At 47.8% G+C, this 19,788-nt stretch overlaps 2 protein-coding genes across 2 annotated transcripts; one reads left to right on the forward strand and one right to left on the reverse strand.

Moving 5' to 3' along the window:
* Positions 1-105: 105 nt before the first annotated feature.
* Mad2l1bp (MAD2L1 binding protein) lies at positions 106-8,273 on the reverse strand. Its single transcript, XM_047558325.1, is given in 4 exon segments — positions 106-3,589; positions 3,592-3,688; positions 7,439-7,704; positions 8,175-8,273. Coding segments are annotated over 4 exon segments (822 nt in total). The 5' UTR covers positions 8,221-8,273; the 3' UTR covers positions 106-3,176.
* A 3,655-nt stretch (positions 8,274-11,928) lies between these two features.
* On the forward strand, positions 11,929-19,788 carry Gtpbp2 (GTP binding protein 2). Its single transcript, XM_053743421.1, is given in 17 exon segments — positions 11,929-12,034; positions 12,037-12,074; positions 12,076-12,114; positions 14,019-14,048; positions 14,329-14,344; positions 14,347-14,429; positions 14,431-14,517; positions 14,858-14,915; positions 14,918-14,964; positions 15,152-15,349; positions 15,648-15,822; positions 15,946-16,165; positions 16,558-16,693; positions 16,825-16,883; positions 17,484-17,655; positions 18,090-18,254; positions 18,495-19,788. Coding segments are annotated over 17 exon segments (1,806 nt in total). The 3' UTR covers positions 18,672-19,788.

A 19,788-nucleotide genomic window follows, 5' to 3' on the forward strand; every position in this document is an offset into this window, starting at 1 on the left:
TTGTTTAAAATTAAATTTTATTTACTTACTTTTTGGTACTGGGAATTGAACCCCAGGGGCCTTTAAGCATCAAGCCACACCCCCAGTCCTTTTTGAGACAGGGCCTCACTAAATTGCTGAGAATAACTTTGAACTTGCGATTCTTCTGCCTCAGCTGCCAGAGTTGCTGGGATTATGGGCAAGTGCCACAGCACCTGACTGAAGGTTTTTAAAATAAGCATTTCAGAAAGTTGACTTGGCTTAACATGTCTTCCAAATCAAAACAATTTATAATCTCTTATTCAATAGCTCCCCATTCCCCTTAGTCAGACTTTCCACCTTTCCCTAAGTGGGAGGTTTGGTTCAATTCCTTTCTATAAGGTAATATTATCAGTACTGAAAAATAGTAAAAATTCCTGCTGGTGGAATATGCTACAAGTGGTCAAAGCACAGAAAAGAGCTCATATATTCTGTTTTCACTGATTCTGTATTTACCTATTAATGCCAGACTATATGTCAGGAACCAGAATCTGAAGAGATGAGAGTTCTGCAGCTTCCTAATGTTAACATCTTTGGAAGGGCAAACTCTGGCTATTTCAGAGTGAACTCAACAGGATGTGCAGCACCCGGCCTCTACAGCAAGGTGCACCAGATTTGAGGCCATGTTCTATCACTTAAGCTCCCCAGACCTCATCTATAAAATGGAGACAATAAAACATACATTGAAAGGTTCTTTGGATTAGATAATGTATTCTTGCACTTTATTCTTGTGGTACTGGGGATTAAATCCAGGGCCTTAAGCATGCTTGGCAAGCATTCTACCACTGAGCTACAACCCTAGCCCTATGCAACTGCTTAAAACACAATGCACAGGCAAATGGAGCTGTGTCCTGGCATGGAGGCCAAAAGCCTGCTATTGCAGGTATTGGGTTTTAGAGATAGAAGTCTCCCTTGTGGTTGTAGTAGAGGGACATACTGAAGTATGCTAAATTGAAATTCCATGTCTAGAGGAATAAATGCTTCAAAAAACAAGCTGGGCATGGTGGTACACACCTGTAGTACCAGCACTTGGGAGGCTGTGGCAAGAGGATCACTTAAGCCCCAGAATTCAAGACTAGCCTGGACAACAAAGCAACAAAAAATAAAAAAAAAATAAAATTAAACCAAAAATTTAAAAAGCTATTATCTGGACGAGGGTTGTAGGTCAGTGGTAGAGCACTTGCCTAAGGCTGTCAGTTTGATTCCTGGCATTGCAAAAAAATTAGTAAAATCAAAATATTAAAAAGAAAGAAAAAGATGGAATCATTGAGAAATAATCTTCACATAATCCTGGCAATCACCAAATCTGAATGACAGCCCAGGAGGGAGACCTTGCCAGAGCCTGCAAAATGCTGAACATTCAGGTTCTAAAATTGTGAGCTAAATAAACCTTTTTTTTTTTTAATATCGGGGAGGGGACTGTATATGCTATATACTGTTTAAAGCACTTTACATACACTGTCTAACCTAACAACCTTGCAGTTTAAGTACTGTTGTTCTCATTTATACACATGCCCAGGAGTGCTGCACTATACCCATCTCCAACACTAGCAGGATGAGAATTCTATCCTCAATTTCCTATGAGAAAATGAGCTGCAACCCTTGGTGGCCAGAACAGGGTGAAGCCAGAAAGGGTAACAGCAAGGATCACAATGGCCAATTACATGTAGATGAGGAGGAACTGCCACAGGCAGGATGGCAGAGTTTTGCCAAGAGCAACTGCCAGCAGCCATCAAACAGCTGCAGTGGAGAGGTGCTGGGCAGAACTCCAGAAGGCCACAGAGAGTGAATCCCACAGGATTGCAGAGCAATCCAGAGGGCCTAAGCCACTAGTTCAACCGGGCTCTGTAAAGACCCTCAATTTTCTTTTCTTGATCTGTGTCTCTCAGTCCCCTTCCCCTGACATTTGCTTCTCAGATCTGAAGGGCATAATAGGCCAGGTTTACAGGACCATTCAGAGCCCAGAACAGCTGCAAGGGGCTGGAGGGCCTTACTCCAGGCCTCAGATCCCCAAGCCTGGCATGTGTTTAACAATTGACATAATGAAGATTAACAGGCTCCAACTGTCCTCTGCCCTAACTGACCACTAGCAGCATCTGTGACCCTCAAACTACAGGTCACCATATTTTTAAAAAATATTTTTTAGATGTTGATAGACCTTTATTTTATTCATTTACTTATATGTGGTGCTGAGAATCGAACCCAGGGCCTCACAGGTGCCAGATAAATGCTCTACCACTGAGCTAAAACCCCAGCCCAGATGACCATATTTTGAGGAACAGGGCAGTAGGCTCCTGCTCTCGGAGGGTGAGAAGTCTTATTAGGAGCTCCTCCCCTTCACCACTCTTTCTGCAAACCTGCTCAGAGTTTACTAAGGATCAATCACAAGGGCTAAATTATTCCCCTACATCCCTGGACTTTCATTGAGTGAACTGGTAAGCTAAGTTCCTTACCAGTATTTTGCCCACACCAAAGGGGACTCCTGCTTTGGGCCACACAGAATTTAAGGGTCACAAAGATCTATATGTGGCAAGTAAAGAATGCTGGGCTATAAGCTGGCTGATGAGGATTCTTTTCCCAACTCTGCTATCAAACTACTTATAGAATCCTGGTCAAGTCACTTAACTTTCCAGACTGGCCTGAGGCTGATGAAAGAAAAAACCATTAGTAAAAAATCCTGGAATCCCTGAAGCAGACAAGACCCAGGAGAAAAAAACAACTCTGGGCCTTAAGTCAAAAGTTTCAGGAAATTTTAATATGATTCTATTCATTTTATATTTAAATTCATGAGTCACACCCACCTTATGACCCCAGAAGAAACTCTGAAAGAACAGAGCAAAAGCAGAAAAGGGGCACCTCCATAGGAGATTCTATCTATGGACCCATCTTTGCTTTCCAACCCTAAATAGACCTGACCCAGCACCCTCTGGGAAAATCAACCTTTGATTCGGAGATATTGCTCAATGATGATGATTACAGACACAGCCACACCCCATCAGCCGACCAGGAAGCCTGAGGGGAGGCATACAGCCAGGAGGACAGAGCCTTCTTTCCTCACCAGGAAGCAATTCCAGTCCAAGCAAGAGATGCGTGACTAGGTGCCACAGGGAGAAAGATAATTTAGCCACTGTGTTTTTACAATTAAGAAACACCCTCATTCAATCGTGGAAGCCCTTAAGCGTCACTGGTGCCTGGAACCAAATGTAATCCTCTGAATCCATGGCTGGGATGGAAGGGCCACCACAGGACAGGGTCACAGTGAGTTTGTGGCCCCGGCTAGGCACTCGGTAGTTGAGCTTGGGTCGAAACCAATCTTCTCCGCAGTCACGGTGTCCCTGTGCCATGACAATGGTGCCCATGAGCGGAGGAGCCTGTAGCTCATTAAAGGCATCAGCCATGAAAATGGCTCGGAAGAGACGGCGCAAACAAGCTGCTGTGCTCAGGCTCTGGTGCACGCTGAAGGGGACCAGCCTGGATAGATCGAGTTCATAGAACTCCTTGGGGCTTAGGGCACTGCCACCAAGGAGGATCAGCACTCGTGGTACTAGTGTCCGGGCAAAGAGGTCCTCTAATGGCTGAGGACACTCTCCAGTTCTGCCAGTGCTTGTTGGCATTTCCTGCTGCTTGCCTCAGCCGTGACTCGAGGTTTCTTCCTCACTGCATTCTCTGCCTGTAAGGACAAAGAATTGTGGGAGAGAAGGACAAGATAAGGGGAAGCTAATGTCCTCTGAAGAACACTGCTGGGATGCATAGACAGACTGTGGGACTGGATTTCTAGCTCAATTAACTGCCCTAACTATACAGTGGGTTTTATCAGAGGACATTATGTTGAAATAGAAAATATACTCTTTGTACAAAGCCATAATTTGTATGCACTCAGAACAACAAAGACAGTATTCTGAAGCCAAAGGGAATTCAGATAATAAGCAACTAAAACAGTCAAGAACATTCCATGGCATGGCTAAAAATAGGAAATTTCTGTTATACGGGTAGTTTTTAGGAATGAGGATTATTTGAACTAATAAAGATAATTCTGGGACTGAGATTGTGGCTCAGTGGTGGAGCACTCACCTCACGTGTGTGAGGCACTGGGTTTGATCCTCAGCACCACATAAAAATAAAAAGTACGTGTCCATCTACTACATACCAAAAAAAAAAAAAAGACAATTCTGAGTAGGTCTTCTAGTTAAGCGTGACAAATTAAATACATGATTATTAATACACATCTTCACCTAAAATACTGCAAGAAATTAGGAAGAGGAAAGAAAGCAAAAGACAAGTCCCAAGAGAGAATAGGCAACATTGGCCAAAGGCAACAACAAAGTTTTGAAAGGTAAACATAAAGTACATGGAAGAGGGTGAGGAATGTAGCTCTGTCGTAGAGTACCTGCCTAGCACGTGCAAGGTCCTGGGTTTGATTCCCAGTGGGGGGTGGGGGGCAAGAGAAAGAAAAGAAATGTGGAGCTGGAGTTATGGCTCAGTGGTAGAGCACTTGCCTGGCATGTGTGAGACACTGGGTTCAATTTTCAGCACCGCATATAAATAAAAGAATAAAGGTCCATCAATAACTAAAAAAAATTTTAAAAAAAAAAAAAAAAAAAAAAGAAGGTGGTAGATGGAAGAGTTAAGAGCTCAAGAGGGCAAAATACCAAGCACTGACAAAGCAGATGCCCACAAGAAGCAAATTCACACTGCAGAACCCCAGGAGAATTCAAGAAGTGGTAATATTCTTGGCAGAAGGCAAGAGTGAGCATGGAGGTACTGAATAAAACTTCATTTTATTCAAGTGAGGATGCTTAAGACTACCCGCTGATTTCCCCGTCCATCCAATACTATGTTCAGGAAGTTCCCCAAGGAGACCACCAGGTTCCCACTTAAAATCTCTTTCAAGGAAAGTCTATCAGCTCATAAAGCCCAGGCATACACACAGAATTTGCAATAACTTATTCTAAAATACTCACTAGACACAAATAAAAACTTTCAACATGAAAGTTATCAAAATACATAAATGGGCAAAGGATTCTGGAAGAAACAGAGAAAAACATCAAACACACTTTTATTGAAAATCTTGAAGTAATGACTTCCTTAACAAGACTCCTAAAGCACAAGAAGAAAAATTAAGAATCAATAAATGGGATGGATTCAAACTAAAAAGCTTCTTCTCAACAAAGGAAACAATCAATAACATGAAGAGAGAGCCTACAGAGTGGGAAAAAAACCTGTACCACACACTCCTCAGAGCACTAATCTCTAGGATATATAAAGAACTAAAAAAACTTAACACCAAAAAACCAAATAACCAAATCAATAAATAAGCTAAAGAACTGAACAGACACTTCACAGAAGAAATATGATCTATCAACAAAAACATGAAAAAATGTTCATCACCTCTTGCTATTAGAGAAATGCAAATCAAAACTATTCTAAGATTTCATCTCATTCCAGTCAGAATGGCAATTATCAAGAATACAAGAAATAGTAAGTTTTGGTGAGGATGTGGAGGAAAAAGGTACACTCATACATTGCTGGTAGGGACTGCAGATTGGTGCAACCACTATGGAAAGCAGTACGGAAATTTCTAAGAAAACTTGGAATGGAACCACCATTTGACCCAGCTATCCCACTCTTCAATTTATACCCAAAGGACTTAAAAATCAGCATTCTACAGTAACACAGCAACATCAATTTTGCTGATAGCAGCTCAATTCACAATAGCTGAACTATGGAACCAAATTAGATCCTTTCAAAAGATGAATGGAAAAAGAAAATGTGATACATACACACAATGGAATATTACTTAGCATTAAAGAATGGGATTATGGCATTTGCAGGTAAATGGATGTAAACAGACTATCATGCTAAGTGAAATAAGCCAATCCCCCCAAACTAAAGGCTGAATGTTTTCTCTGATAAGTGGATGCTGATCCAAAGTGGGGGGTTGGTAGGGAAATATGAAGGAACTTTGGATTATTCTTAGGGGAAGGGTGGGGTGGTGGGGATGGGAAGAATAGTAGAATGAGACAGACATTATTACCCTATATACATCTATGAAAAAAATAAAACATTTTTTAAAAATCTTCAGGTAAAAGAAGTTCATAGTCATGAAACAACAGGATGTTATTTTTAAAAAAAATGAAAAAATGAAGAAAAAGTTGTCTTAAGAATATAATTTACATCTATAATCCCAGCAACAGGCTGAGGCAGGAGGATCACAAGTTTGAGGCCAGTCTCAGCATCTTATTGAGAAACTGTCTCAAAATAAAAAATAAAAAGGTCTGGGATGTAGCTCAGTGGTGGAGCACCTCTAAGTTCAATCCCCAGTACCAGAGAGAGAGAGAGAGGAGAGAGAAGAGAGGGAAGAGGTGGGGAGAGGGGAGAGGAAAAGGAGAGGAGGGGGGAGAGGGAAGGGAGAGGGAAGGAAGAGGGAAGAGAGAGAGGAAAGAACACTAAAAGTGTTCATCAAGAAAGCCCCCTAGTAAGAAGATTTAAAAAGAAAAGAAAAGAAAAAAAGGAGAAAATCTGAAAATAAATTAGCATTTAAAGAGCCAGTTTAAAGGCTGGAGGAATAGCTCAGAACCAGAGCACATGCAGAGAATGCACAAGGCCCTGGGTTTGATCCCCAGTACCATATTTACACATTTAAGAGCTAGTTCATGCTGACACAATGGTGCATGCCTGGGATCCCAGCAACATGGGAGGCTAAGGCAGGATTCCAAGTCAAGGCCAGCCTCAGCAACCTTGACTTGGTACCACAAAAAAAAAAAACAAAACAAAACAGTTCATGCTGGATGTGGTGGTGCATGCTTATAATCCCAGTAACTCAGAAGGCTGAGGCAGGAGGATCACAAGTTCAAGGCCAGCCTCAGCAACTTAGTGAGGCCCTGTCTCAAAATCAAAAAATAAGGCTGGGGACATGGCTCAGTGGTAAGGCCACTGAGCTCAATCCCCAGTACCAAAAACAAACAAAAAAACAGTTCGTGAAGTTCAAATGCAACACATAATAGGAGTTTTGGAAGGGAACAAAAGAAAAAGTAAGGAGAGTCAGACTACCAAAGACAAGAGCAGAGAGAAAGTGGCTAAAGCCCTTGTAACTGCTAGGCCAATAGGGGCCCTGAAAATTTGTTAATTTGTTTTTCTCTTTTTCTTTCTTTCTTTTTTGGCAGTAAGGGAGATTGAACCCAAGTATCACTGAGTTATATCCTCAGCCCTTTTTAAAACTTTATTTTGAGACAGGGTCTAACCTGCACAGGCTGGAACTTGTGATCCTCATGCCTCAACCTCCAGAGTTACTGGGGTTTGGGAGGGGCAGGGAGCACCAAGTTCTGCCCTCCAGGTTTCATCAGGGCAGTTTTCTACCTGCATATTCATCTTATGAAGAGCTACAGTTTTCCCCCAATTGTCTCTCAAAGCCTGTGCATACCTGGGGAGAAGGTTTTCGGTAGAAGTGCTTAAGCTGTTCATAGGGCAGAGGGAGTTGCTGGCGTTGGTACATGATATGTTTTAAAAGTTCACAAGTAAACCGACAGCAGCCTTCCTGGCTTACAGGCCCAGGAAACACCACTGGTACCAAGCAGTCTCTTGGGCAAACGGACTCCGACGGGTTGGAAAGTTCCTGGGCAGAGGTGGTCTCAAGTAGATCTATCTGGGTGGTTTGAGTTTCTTCTGACTTCTCATACCACTCCAAATCTAGTGAGGGAAAATAGGGTAAAAAGTGAGGAAAAAAAAAAGTTAAGAGGTCAAAGTTAGTCTTCTCATGCCTGATGGTCACCATATCAGCCACGACTGTAAAGGGGGCACCCGGACGCACTGACATACTTTAGGCGACCTCGTGTCTGGGAAGTTTACTGTTTCCTGTCTAAAGTAACTTAAAAGATGGCAGCAGAGTAGGGGGATTTCGGAGGCAGTGACTACCTCTCCGCTAACAAAGCGGTGGGCCTCGACCTGGGAAAATGAGTCCAAAGTGTAGTTAAGCGGGGTCCGGAACACTGAAAATAAGGCGGCGAACCAACTCGACCCAGACGAGGGAGTTACAGAGCCCGATGGGAGCAGGACACCAGGAACTGGGGGACAGGGTAGACGGGCCGGAGAAAGGGGGGGCGACAGAAGGGAAGAAACAGGTCCTTAGGGCTTCCCAGACTCTGGACCCCGTGCCTTACCAGGGACTGCAGCAGAGGAGAGCACTTCCGGCTCCGGCGCCGCCATCACGACCTACTCCCTCTCTTCCCTGCGGTTAGAATAGGCGCCCTGCGGAGCATCATGGGAAGGCCGCACCTCCACTTCCGGTTCGGCTGGTCCGGAAACGGGCGAGGCGCCGCCGCAGTACGTTAAAGGACGGGCGGAGTTCTGAATTGAGTTCGTCACACAGTTTCTTCATGCACTGCTACAGATACCCTTAGCCCTTACCCCACAGAAAACCAGGCCCCCTTGGCAACTGGGCTCTGCCTTCCAACGGACGCCGCACTCACGCTTCCATTCACTCCTGTGTTCACTATTCACTGTGCATCTACTTTGTGCCAGGCTCTGTCCCAGGTGCTGGAGGCCCGGTCGCGAACAAGTCAGGCCCACAGACCTTGCCCTTAAGGGATTCATTGCCTATAGATACAAAGTGATGAATTGTACGGTGGGCGTGGGGTGTACAAGGGTTGTGGATGTGAATAACAGGGGCTTCAGACCTAGAACACGTTGGGGCAGGGAAAGAATAGCCCCAGAAGAAATGTGTGAAAAAGCTGTGTGGTCTGCAGGATGAGTAAGTTAGCATGGTAAAGAGGACCTAGTGGTCCTGAAGACTGAAAGACAAGCGCATCCTCTGTTAAAGGAATGAGAGAAAGTATTATAAAACGAGTCAAGGCTGAGCCTGGCACAGTGACTAGAGAGGCCGAAGCAATTTAGTGAGCCCCTATCTAAAAATAAAATTTTAAAAAAATAAAAATAAAAATAAAATTTTTAAAGGGCTGGGGATGTAGCTCAGTGGTAGAGCACCCCTGGGTTCAAACTCCAATATGGAGGACGGTGAGTGGGGGGCAGTGGTGGTAAAAGGCTGTGGTGGACAAACTGGAGTCCTAAGCAACTTTCTGAGACCCTATCCCAAAATAAAAAAAGGGCTGGGGATGTGGCTCAGTGGTTAAGCACCCCTGGGTTCAATCTACAGACCCAAATTAAAAAATAAAATCCGTATATATAGATCTTATTATAGCCTCATTGGTGACTTTTCAAAGCAAATAATGTGAGACAACTCTATCCATTTAAACATGGGGTTTGGACTACCACACACTACAGAAATTTAAATTACAATGGATTTAAATATCTAAACATAAAGATAAACCCCAAAGCAATCTGAGTGTGGTGGTGCATGACTGTAATCCCAGCTACTTGGGAGGTTGAGGTAGGAGGATCATGAATTCTAGGTCAATCTTGGCAAATTAGCAATATCCTTTCTCAAATTTTAAAATTAAAAAAAAAAAAACCCTTAAAACTCCTAGAAGAGCACTGGGGGCATAGCTCAGTGGTAGAGCATGTTCTTAGTATGTACTAAACTCCTGGATTTGATCCCTGGGTAAAGGGGTATTGCTCCTAGAAGAAATATTGGGGGATAATGTATAATCTAGAAGTGGGGTTGGCTTAGGGATAACACAAAACCAAGGAAGCATAAAGAGAAAGATTGCTATGTATAAAATATGTTGCTTACATTTAAACATATGCAAAGATACTATTCATAAAAATCAGTGACTAATTACAGGCCAGGAAAAATGTTTGCATGTGACCTGAGTGTCCATGATATATTTATCCCATAGCCAACCACCTCATAAGCAGTCCTTCAGGAAACTAATCACACACACACCACTTTCCATCCCCCAGGACCCTGATCTCCTGAAGACACATCCCTGTTCAGGCCACTCCTCTGCCAGCCTTCTCATCTGTCTGTGGTAGGCCAGATTGTTTAAGAAAGGGCTCTCAGAATGGGTTATCTTCTGCTATCTCTTAGAAGTTCTCCATACAGCAGACAGAGGATTCAAATGGATGAAGTAGAATTGTGTGTGTTGGACTTGGCTGCTGAAAGATCCATGTAGATGAAAAGATGGGTGTTAGCAGTCAAGTGCAGCAGGTTCTGGTTATCAAGAGGGCCCAGAACTGGTTGTAGTGATAATGTTGGGGGCTGGTTACTTATCTCTTGCTTCCCATCCCAATCCTTTTTAACATCTCTCACTGAGTTTAGTTTCAGTCTCTAACAGCAGTTTTCCTGGTGGACCTGTGCCCCTGTTAGGGTTCACCTCTACAGCATAGCCTTTTCCCTCAACCACACAGGATTTCCAAAAGTCACATATATTTTCAACCACTGAAGACCCACATAATTGGCTGAACCTGCTAGGTCCGTAATTGCTGACTTCGGTCCTTCTGCTCTCATCGCTTTGGGGAGTTATGCCATTGTGCACAGCAACTGTGTCATCAGTAGACCTCCCTCCCTCTATGTGGACCGAGGAAGAAGCTATGGACTCCACCAGGTCTGAACCCCTACAGGGATCACCAGAGGTAAGCCATTGTTGCTGCTTTTAGTTTTCCAAGGAAAACTGAGGTCAGAAGGCACAAACTATTTTATTTCTTGGCTATGTGTGAATACCTCCTTGTTTGTGAAGAGAGGGAAGTGTGAGTAGTGAGTCATCAAACAGCCATAGGGCTGGGAATTGAACCCTGGCGTCCTGACTCCCAGCGCAGCAATTCTAACTGCTTCTCCACCCTGCATTTCTAGTGTCTTGTACACTGGTTTGTCGCTGGATGTGTTTACTCTATGCTGTCTGCAAGAGCCCTAAAAGAAACGCCTTGACAAGAAAGTCTAAAGTCAAAAGTCAACAATACCCCTGGAGTCCTGGGCCAAGTTTCTATTCCCGGCCACTTCCGCTGCACTCGCAGTAGTGGAAAGTAATCCGTAGCTCCAGTCCCGCCCCAAATCGAGGTCGAGCCCCTCCTACAGCCCTGGCTGTTTTAAAACCAAGCTCGGTTATCCCGGATTGGTTCGGCCTCAAAACAAAGGGGCAGGGGGATACTTGCTGCGGCATACTTGCAGCCCTCTGGCAGCTGGCTGGTTTATAGGTTCGGGCCTTGTGTCGGGGCCATCGCGGTGCCTGAGGCTGCTAAAACCAGCCCAGGACGGTGCCAGCCCAGTAATAAAGCAGTGACTACTGTGTAAAGGTGGCATAATCATCGCCACAAAACATCCCGTAATTAGGCTAACCACCATTTGCCTCCGCCCCTGGCGTTCGCCCGACTCACCCCGACAGCACGCCGGCCATCGGGGAAGAAGAAAACAGCCAGAGGTGGACCTGGCAGGCTGGAGGGACAGTCGCCCTGAATTCTGCCGCTTTTAGGTCCAACACCTGTTGTCTGGCATCCACAGTAAGAGGTCCTAACCAGGGGCGTCCACAAAGCTCGATTCTGATTGTAAGCTCTTCGCCGCTGGTGACGGTCCCCATCCTCAGGCCTCAGGGCTCTCAACCGCCCCCTGCCCCACGCCCTAGAAAAAGACGCTCTGAGCGCGGGCACTGGGAACCGGACTACAACTCCCTTCGGTCTTTGCGCGCAAAGGCGCGCTCATTGCCCACGCCCCGAAGCCAACCTGCGGACCTCTCTGCGCCGAAATGCCTCCTGGAAGCTGTAGGGCGGCGGCGCGCTCTTTTAAGAGAGGTCCCAGGCACGTGGACTCGATATCCCGTGGTGCCTCGCGGGCTGTTTCTGACGCGACCCGGAGGCCAGGGGAGGTGGGGGCGTGGCCTGCAGAGCGCCCCAACCCCCGCTCTCCTCTGGCTGGCCGACACGGCGGTGGCAGTAGGGGCGGCGGCCGGCGGTGGTGGCGGCGGCGGCGCGGCGGCGGCGGCGGCGGGGGGGAGGGGTCGGGCGGGGGGCTGGCGGCAGCGGCGGATGGACTCGCGGGTATCTGAGCTGTTCGGCGGCTGCTGCCGGCCGGAGGGGGCCCGGCGATGGGCGGAACCCTCAATGGCTAGGGGGGCCGGCGGTAGCAGCGGCTGCGGGGCCCGAAGGGTAAGAAGAAGAACGGAAGGAACAGAGGGAAGCAAAGCCAACAACCCCCCGTACCTGCCCCCCGAGGTGAGCACTGAAAGTGACTTGGCGAGATGAAACTACTCCTTCCTGTCCCGGGACTCCAGGGAGGCGGGACACAGAGAATTAGCCCCCCCTTCCGGTGTCAAGACCCCAAAAAGGAGGGGCACGGGAGGAGAACCCTTCTTCCCGTACCGGGACCCCAGGGAGGAGGGTTTAGAGGACTCTGCCTCCCCTCCGAGAGAGTGCTTTATCTCTTCTTATCTTGATAACCCCAGAAGAAGAAATGAGGATAGGGGATCCAATCCCCCGGGCAGAGAAGAGTAGAACCCTCTCACCCCCTTCCCTGTGCTGCAAACTGGACGAAGAGGCAGGCAGAATAACCACTACTTTTTTCTAAACTTGTTCCACAGGGAGGAAGGGAGTAGCCGGGAAAAGAGCAATATGTTCCCTCTATATCCCTCAATATACGTACACATAAAACTAGAGAACAGTTAGACTCAGTCCTCTGCCCTTTGCCTATCCTATGACAGAGTGGGAACAGAGAAGAGCCTCCACATACAGGCTCCATCTGTCCTTATGGCAGAGAGTGACAACTTTGTTCCTCTTAAGATAGGAGGACCCAGGGGAAAAGCCTAAACCAGTGGTTACCAAACTTTAGTGTACCAGAGTCACCAGGATTGCTGGCTCCACTCTTAGATTATCTGACTCAATAGGTGAGGGATGAACCTGAGAATTTGTCCTTCTTACCAGTTTCCATTGATACTAATGCTGCTGGTGCTGGGAGCACACTTTGAGAACTACTGGTCTAGACTGTCATCCTCATACACATTTTCTGGTTTCCAGCCTTCCTAAATCTCCATCTCCAGCAAAATGATAAAAAGATTTCTGGAAGATCTTTGTTGATGGAAAAAATCTCTCTATTCTCTATTGGGTGGAGATTATAGGTGAAGGCCACCTGTTAGGGCCTAGAAGGGATGGAATAATGATGAGGAGGGAGGAGTGCAGAATACAGAATGACAGAACAGGCAAAATCCATAACTTTTTGCACTGGAGAGGAGCTGCCTCTGGCAAAAGGATCTTTCTGTGCTGGAAGAGGGAGGATTCGGGATTTCACCTCAACTGAGGCATGAGGATTAAGGGACAGGAGGCAAGAGCCATGGGGAGTCAAGTTATGGAGTCTGTCCCCTTTATTACATTTTTTAAGTTCGTTGTTTGTCTTAACCCCACTTTTGGAGTTCTGCACCTCTCACACTGGGGCTTCTCTCTCATTCAGCTTGTAGTGACCAGTACTGAGCTCAAGCTCACTCTTTGGCCCTGATCCAGAACCTCTTGCAGCCTCTTACACTTGGTGACATTCAGCTGAAGAGGGCGGGCAGGAAGGAAATGGTGTCTCCCAGATCAGTGGCAAAGAAAGGCCTTAACGAGCCAGCATGGTGGCACATACCTGTAATCCCAGCTGGTCAGGAGGCTGAGGCAAGATTGCAAGTTTAAGACTAGCCTTGGCATATATTAGCAAGGCTCTGTCTCAAAAATAAAGAGGAAAAAAAAAAGAAGACGTAGCACTGCAAAAAAAAAAAAAAAAAAAAAAAAAGAAGAAGAGGAAATAAGCTCTCTGTGCACAGAGAACAACAAGGAAATAGTAGTTTTAGGTCCTGGGGAGAAGTATGGGTTGATCTTGCATCCAGAAGAACATGCTGCCAGTAAGTGGAAGAGGAAAGAATGCCACAATTTTGTTCTTGGCTTTAAAGAATGATTGCTGTGTGTTTATAGGTCTTTCCTTCAGAGGGGTCACTGGGGCTGGGTGAGGGCTTGTCTCCCCTGACCTTCACAGGTACTTGCCTAAGCAGATGCTGCTGGGGCTTCCTGCTGTCTCTGCCTGGGCCTAGACCGAATGGAGGGAAAGGTGGGGAAAGGTCTGGACAGTGTAACTGCTCCCTGCTTCTTTTCAGGCAGAAGATGGAAACATCGAATATAAGTGAGTCTAGGCTGGGGAGGAGTAGAGGGCGGGTAGGTTGCCCTTGTCAACGGGATCTGAGATCCTTCCAGCTTTGTGGTCTCTAGCAGTTTAGTGATATGGTTTGGGTAAAGGCTCTACTTCATTTCATTGGAGGGGGACTCCCTGTTAGAGGACCAGGGAAAAGAGGTTTAGATGGAAAGGGAAGGTCCCAGTCCTTGGGGCAGGACAGGTGGGGAGGAACACTCCATTCAGGAGGAACACTTCTAATTTTTATCTTCTCATGATATCCCACCTACCTTAAGCTGAAGCTGGTGAATCCATCCAGTACCGCTTTGAGCACCTGGTGACACAAATGAAGTGGCGTCTCCAGGAGGGACGTGGTGAGGCAGTCTATCAGATTGGTGGTAGAGGACAATGGACTGCTGGTGGGGCTGGCTGAGGAGGAAATGCGGGCCTCCCTCAAGACCCTGCACCGGATGGCAGAGAAGTATGCTTCCCCCTCACCCCTATTCTTTCTCTAACTCTGGGGAGGACCCACACATAGGCAGTCACCCAGGGCCTCAGGGACCAGGAGGGTCTTTCCTTCTGCAGTGGTCTCTTGACAAAGGGCTTTCCTACTTAACTGGCTCTAGGCTTTTTTGCTCCTTGATTTAAGAAGTTTACTTGTTTGTTAGAAGAGCTGTGGATATGGGATAGATTGGAGGGTGGTAGAAAGTACAATAAGGTATTAGGAGCTCTGGGGTAAGAGGTTTAGGAAGGTGTTGGTCCAGAGCCAGGATAGTGTGCAGGGAGTATCTGTGAAATATGGCAGCTGTGGCCTTGCTGTGACAGGGTTGGGCAGACATCACTGTTCTCCGGGAACGAGAAGTGGATTATGATAGTGACATGCCCGGAAGATCACTGAGGTGCTGGTACGAAAGGTCCCGGACAACCAACAGGTGAGCTGGTATCCTTCCTGCCCCCCATGCCCTACTCCGTGGGAGGCTCTGTGATGGCAGGCTTTTCCCTGGCCTGGGATCCTGGGGGTGTCCAGATCATTCTTATTGCTCCCTAGGGAGCAACCTTGACTTAGGCTTCAGTGAGAGAGGGATTGGACCCCCTTACCTTATGGCAATTCATCCACAGTTCCTAGACCTCCGTGTGGCTGTCCTGGGAAATGTGGACTCAGGAAAGTCAACCCTGCGTGGAGTCCTGACCCAAGGAGAGCTGGACAACGGGCGGGGCCGGGCCCGGCTCAACCTTTTCCGCCACCTGCATGAGATTCAGTCTGGCCGAACCTCCAGTATCAGCTTCGAGATCCTGGGCTTTAACAGCAAGGGAGAGGTGCATGGGATCAACGGGACCCAGTGGGACCAGACTCTGGGGATGGGATGGTAGAGGTGAAGGACAGAGGTTGGGGGTTGAGTGTGGAAACTTTTTGTAATAGTATAGACGAAGGCCCTGAGGGCACTGTGAACAAGTTTTTCTCTTAGAAAACAAATGGGGAATCAACTGAACTAAATAGGAAATGGGGCTCAGGGTTAAGAGGCAGGGCCACCCAGGGACTGGTTTAGGTCCTGGCAACTCTTGAAGGGTTGGGGAGGCTCACAGGGGGCACTGAGAGCCCTGGGCCCTGGACTAGGTGGTGAATTACAGCGACTCACGGACCGCAGAAGAGATCTGTGAGAGCAGCTCCAAGATGATCACCTTCATCGACCTAGCAGGCCACCACAAGTATCTGCACACCACCATCTTTGGCCTCACCTCCTACTGCCCTGACTGCGCCCTGCTCCTTGTCAGTGCCAACACTGGCATCGGTAAGAGGCCTTGGGCAGGGACAGGGGATGCTGGCTTCCTGCTCTGGGAGCCAACACTTCCCACTCCTTCCTCCCATACTCTCATTCTTCCATCCTCCTGCCCGCCTTCTTTGTCTGAGGCAGCTGGCACCACAAGGGAACATCTGGGGCTGGCCCTGGCCCTGAAAGTGCCCTTCTTCATCGTGGTCAGCAAGGTGGACCTGTGTGCCAAGACTACAGTAGAGAGGACAGTACGCCAGCTAGAACGGGTCCTCAAGCAGCCTGGCTGCCACAAGGTCCCCATGCTGGTTACCTCTGAGGATGATGCTGTCACTGCTGCCCAGCAGTTTGCCCAGTCACCCAAGTAAGCCTGCCTCATCCTAAAGTCCTAATAGGAAAGGATGCCTCAGGGCCCAGGAGCATGGTATCTTATCTCCAGGGCCAGACTGATTCTGGCTCTGTGACTTTTTCAATTTGGGATTGTGGGAGGGAGTCTTTTTTTTTTTTTTAAAGGGATTGGCCCTTACCCTGTTCCAACCTGGAGCCTCGCTGGTGCCTGGAATCCTATAGACATTCACTGTCTCCCTTGGGCCTTGGGATGGGCTTCTCATGTCATACTCCTTGACTTGCTCACAGCCAGAAAGAGAGGGCCCCTCAGCTGCCCAGAGAAAAGCTCACCTTGCCACTTGTGGGCCCTTGACCTCTGCCTCCTATTAGGACTTTCTTCATCTTCCCATTCCATGCCTTCCTCCATAGTGTCACCCCTATCTTCACACTGTCCAGCGTGTCTGGGGAGAGTCTGGACCTCCTCAAAGTCTTCTTGAATATCCTGCCTCCCCTCACCAACAGCAAAGAACAGGAGGAGCTTATGCAGCAGTTGACGGAATTCCAGGTAGTTGGCCCAATAAACAGGTAGAAGCGGGGGAGGGAGGGGCCAGTTCTGACCAATCCCAGAACCCATTCAGAGAAGCTGGACCTGCCAGCCCTACTTAGGAGGACATTGATAGTTTTCTTTGGCTCCAGGTGGATGAAATCTACACAGTACCAGAGGTGGGGACTGTTGTTGGAGGGACACTTTCCAGGTGAATTGCCTTGTTTGCTACCCACCCCACTCAGCCTTCACATGCCCCTGTACTCGAAAACATCCTGGCCCAAAGAAGGAGATCCTGGAGTTGAACAGAGCCCATCTACGAGATATGCTTGTTTGCAAATTAGGCTTTCACTATCAGAAGTGCTGGCAGGAACTAGTCTGTTGGCTTATTGCTGCATGCTGGGAATCTCCAGACCCCTGAGTGAGATGTGTCCTGGGCCCCAGGAAGAAATCTAGACTGTATTCAGCTGATCTCATCTCAAAAGTATGGAAATGAGAAAATGACTCTTTCCAAAGCACAGGGGAAAACCCAAGGGAATAATTTCTTCTTTCAGGGATCAGGTGTTCAGTGTTACCAACCCAGCAGGTACTTCTCTGCCAGATGTCACTGCTGACCTTTTCTGGCATTAGCCTTCAGAGTCTGAACCCTGGACCAGGCAAGAAGTCATCATTCCTACCTACAAATCTGAAATTAAGATTCCTTCCCCCTACTTGAGGGACTCAACCCCATAAGGGAAAGAGTACTCTGGGTGACTAGCAGAGAAGTAGGAGACCTACGCTGACACTGTGCCACCTTCCCTCTGGGCTGCAGTGGGATTTGCCGTGAGGGGGACCAGCTGGTGGTGGGCCCCACAGATGATGGCTGCTTCCTGGAGCTGAGAGTGTGCAGCATCCAGCGCAACCGCTCTGCCTGTCGTGTGCTGCGAGCTGGGCAGGCTGCTACCTTGGCCCTTGGGGACTTTGACCGTGCGCTGCTTCGCAAGGTGAGGTGTGTGAGTGGGATGGAGAGGGAATGCCTCAAAGACTGGCTCATGAGTGAGGAGCACCCTTCTAGGGTGCTTCAGAGAAACTCGAAGGAAACATGGACTCTCTTGACCCAAGAAGCCTAAGGTCTAATTACCCAGACTGTATGAAAATGGCTTAGAATCCTAATGAAGAGCAAATCACTAAGTATTGAATCACTGTGCAAAGTGAATGTCCAGGACCCTAAAAATACAAAGCCTTGAAGGTTTAGAGGGAGGTAGGTAAATGAGAGTACCCACCAAAAGGAGAATTTGGAGTTTTATCTTGAGCTCTGTGTTTGGAGTCATGTAAAGGAAAAGGAAATTCAGGAGCTATAAAGAGGGTGGGAGGGCTGGAAAAAGAGAGGCTAATGCTAGGTCTGCCCTTCCTGGGCCTGGGGGCTGTGCCTCCCCAGGGCATGGTGATGGTGAGCCCCGAGATGAATCCCACCATCTGCTCAGTGTTCGAGGCAGAGATAGTCCTACTGTTCCATGCCACCACTTTCCGACGAGGATTCCAGGTGACAGTACATGTGGGCAACGTACGTCAGACAGCGGTGGTGGAAAAGATCCATGCCAAGGTGAGAGGGACCCAGACATGCCTCCCTTTCTCCAGGGAAAAGTCAATTCTGCCTCCAAAAGGGAGAAAGGCCCAGTCTCAGACTTGGCAGGCAGAGCTCCCTGATCCCTTGAAGGGAACAAAAAAGCCCCACTTAGGGTGGGTAGCAGCCCTCCCAGAGGTCCCAAGGGTGGAGAGCCAAGGCCGGTAGAGAATGGGATGGGAGGCACTGGCCAGGGCAGTGACTGCTTATTTGCTGCAGGACAAGCTGCGGACAGGGGAGAAGGCAGTGGTACGTTTCCGCTTCCTGAAACACCCAGAGTACCTGAAGGTGGGCGCCAAACTGCTGTTCCGGGAGGGTGTCACCAAGGGCATCGGCCATGTCACTGATGTGCAAGCCATTACAGCAGGAGAAGCCCAGGCCAACATGGGCTTCTGAGTTCTCCAGGCAGGGACAGCTCTATTGCTGCCCCTATAATATATAAGGTGACTTCTGGCCATGCTGCCCCCTGTTGGCAGCTGTGTGTGTTAATAGGCTAGGGAGACAGGGTGCTCTCTGCCATTTGCTTCCTGCCACCTTGGAGGTGTCAAGCTTGGTTGGCCAGGGAGGGGCAGTCTTGAGGGAGAAGACAGAAATCAGGGCAGTGTTCAGCAGCTGTGTGCGCCCACCTGGTTGGCTCAACCCTGGCAACCCTGTGGCCTGTCTACTGGAGGGAGCTGACTACAGCCACTTTGGCCCCACTCCCAGGACTGGGTGTGACTCACCAGTATGATCCCTGCACTTCAGGAATTGTCACAACTGGGGTGGTCCTCGAAAGCACTCCTTTTTCTATACCTCTTCTAAAGGCCACATAAGTTGCCCATCTCTACCTGACTGTGGACAAAAGACGTTGCTCCTGGTCATCTGGTGGCCCAGGGTCTGAAGAAATGGCACAGGAACAGTGAATGGCAGTGTTCCCACTCTGCTGAGACCCAAGGCCTGTTCCTGAGCTTTATTTATCTCCTTTCCCTTCTTCCCACAAGGGCCATTTCCCCAGCTCCTCTCATAGGCCCCACAGGTGCTATTTATTGTGCTGGTCCAGTCGTGGGGCTGCCAAGCTAAGACTTGGCATAGCAAAGGCCAGCTGCATGTCAGTCTTGTCCTTTTCTCTGCAGTCATCTGACTTTCATCAAATAGTGTTTTTTCTTTTTTTCCCCAGACTAGTGGCTGGGGGGACCTGACCCACAGTTCCACATGCTGCCATCCTCACCTCCACCTCCTGCTCCCACATAAACTTTCTCATTTCAGTAATTTGTAGTGACCATCCCCTTCCCTCTACTGCAGGGAACCAGGAGGAAAGGGAAAAATGTTGCCATATTTTCCTACTCTTTAGGCATGGACTCCCTCCTTTACCTTTGTTAGTGTCCTGGGTTCCCATGGACTCAGGGATTTGTTGATTGAAGTTTCTCATTTCTCTGCATATATATATGTATATGTATATATATATATTTAAATACACATATATATTGTACAGAATAAAAAATGTTTTATTGAGTATACTGTACTTATGCTTAAG

Source organism: Sciurus carolinensis, chromosome 7, assembly GCF_902686445.1.
Source record: "Sciurus carolinensis chromosome 7, mSciCar1.2, whole genome shotgun sequence".
In the NCBI taxonomy this organism is placed as follows: domain Eukaryota; kingdom Metazoa; phylum Chordata; class Mammalia; order Rodentia; family Sciuridae; genus Sciurus; species Sciurus carolinensis.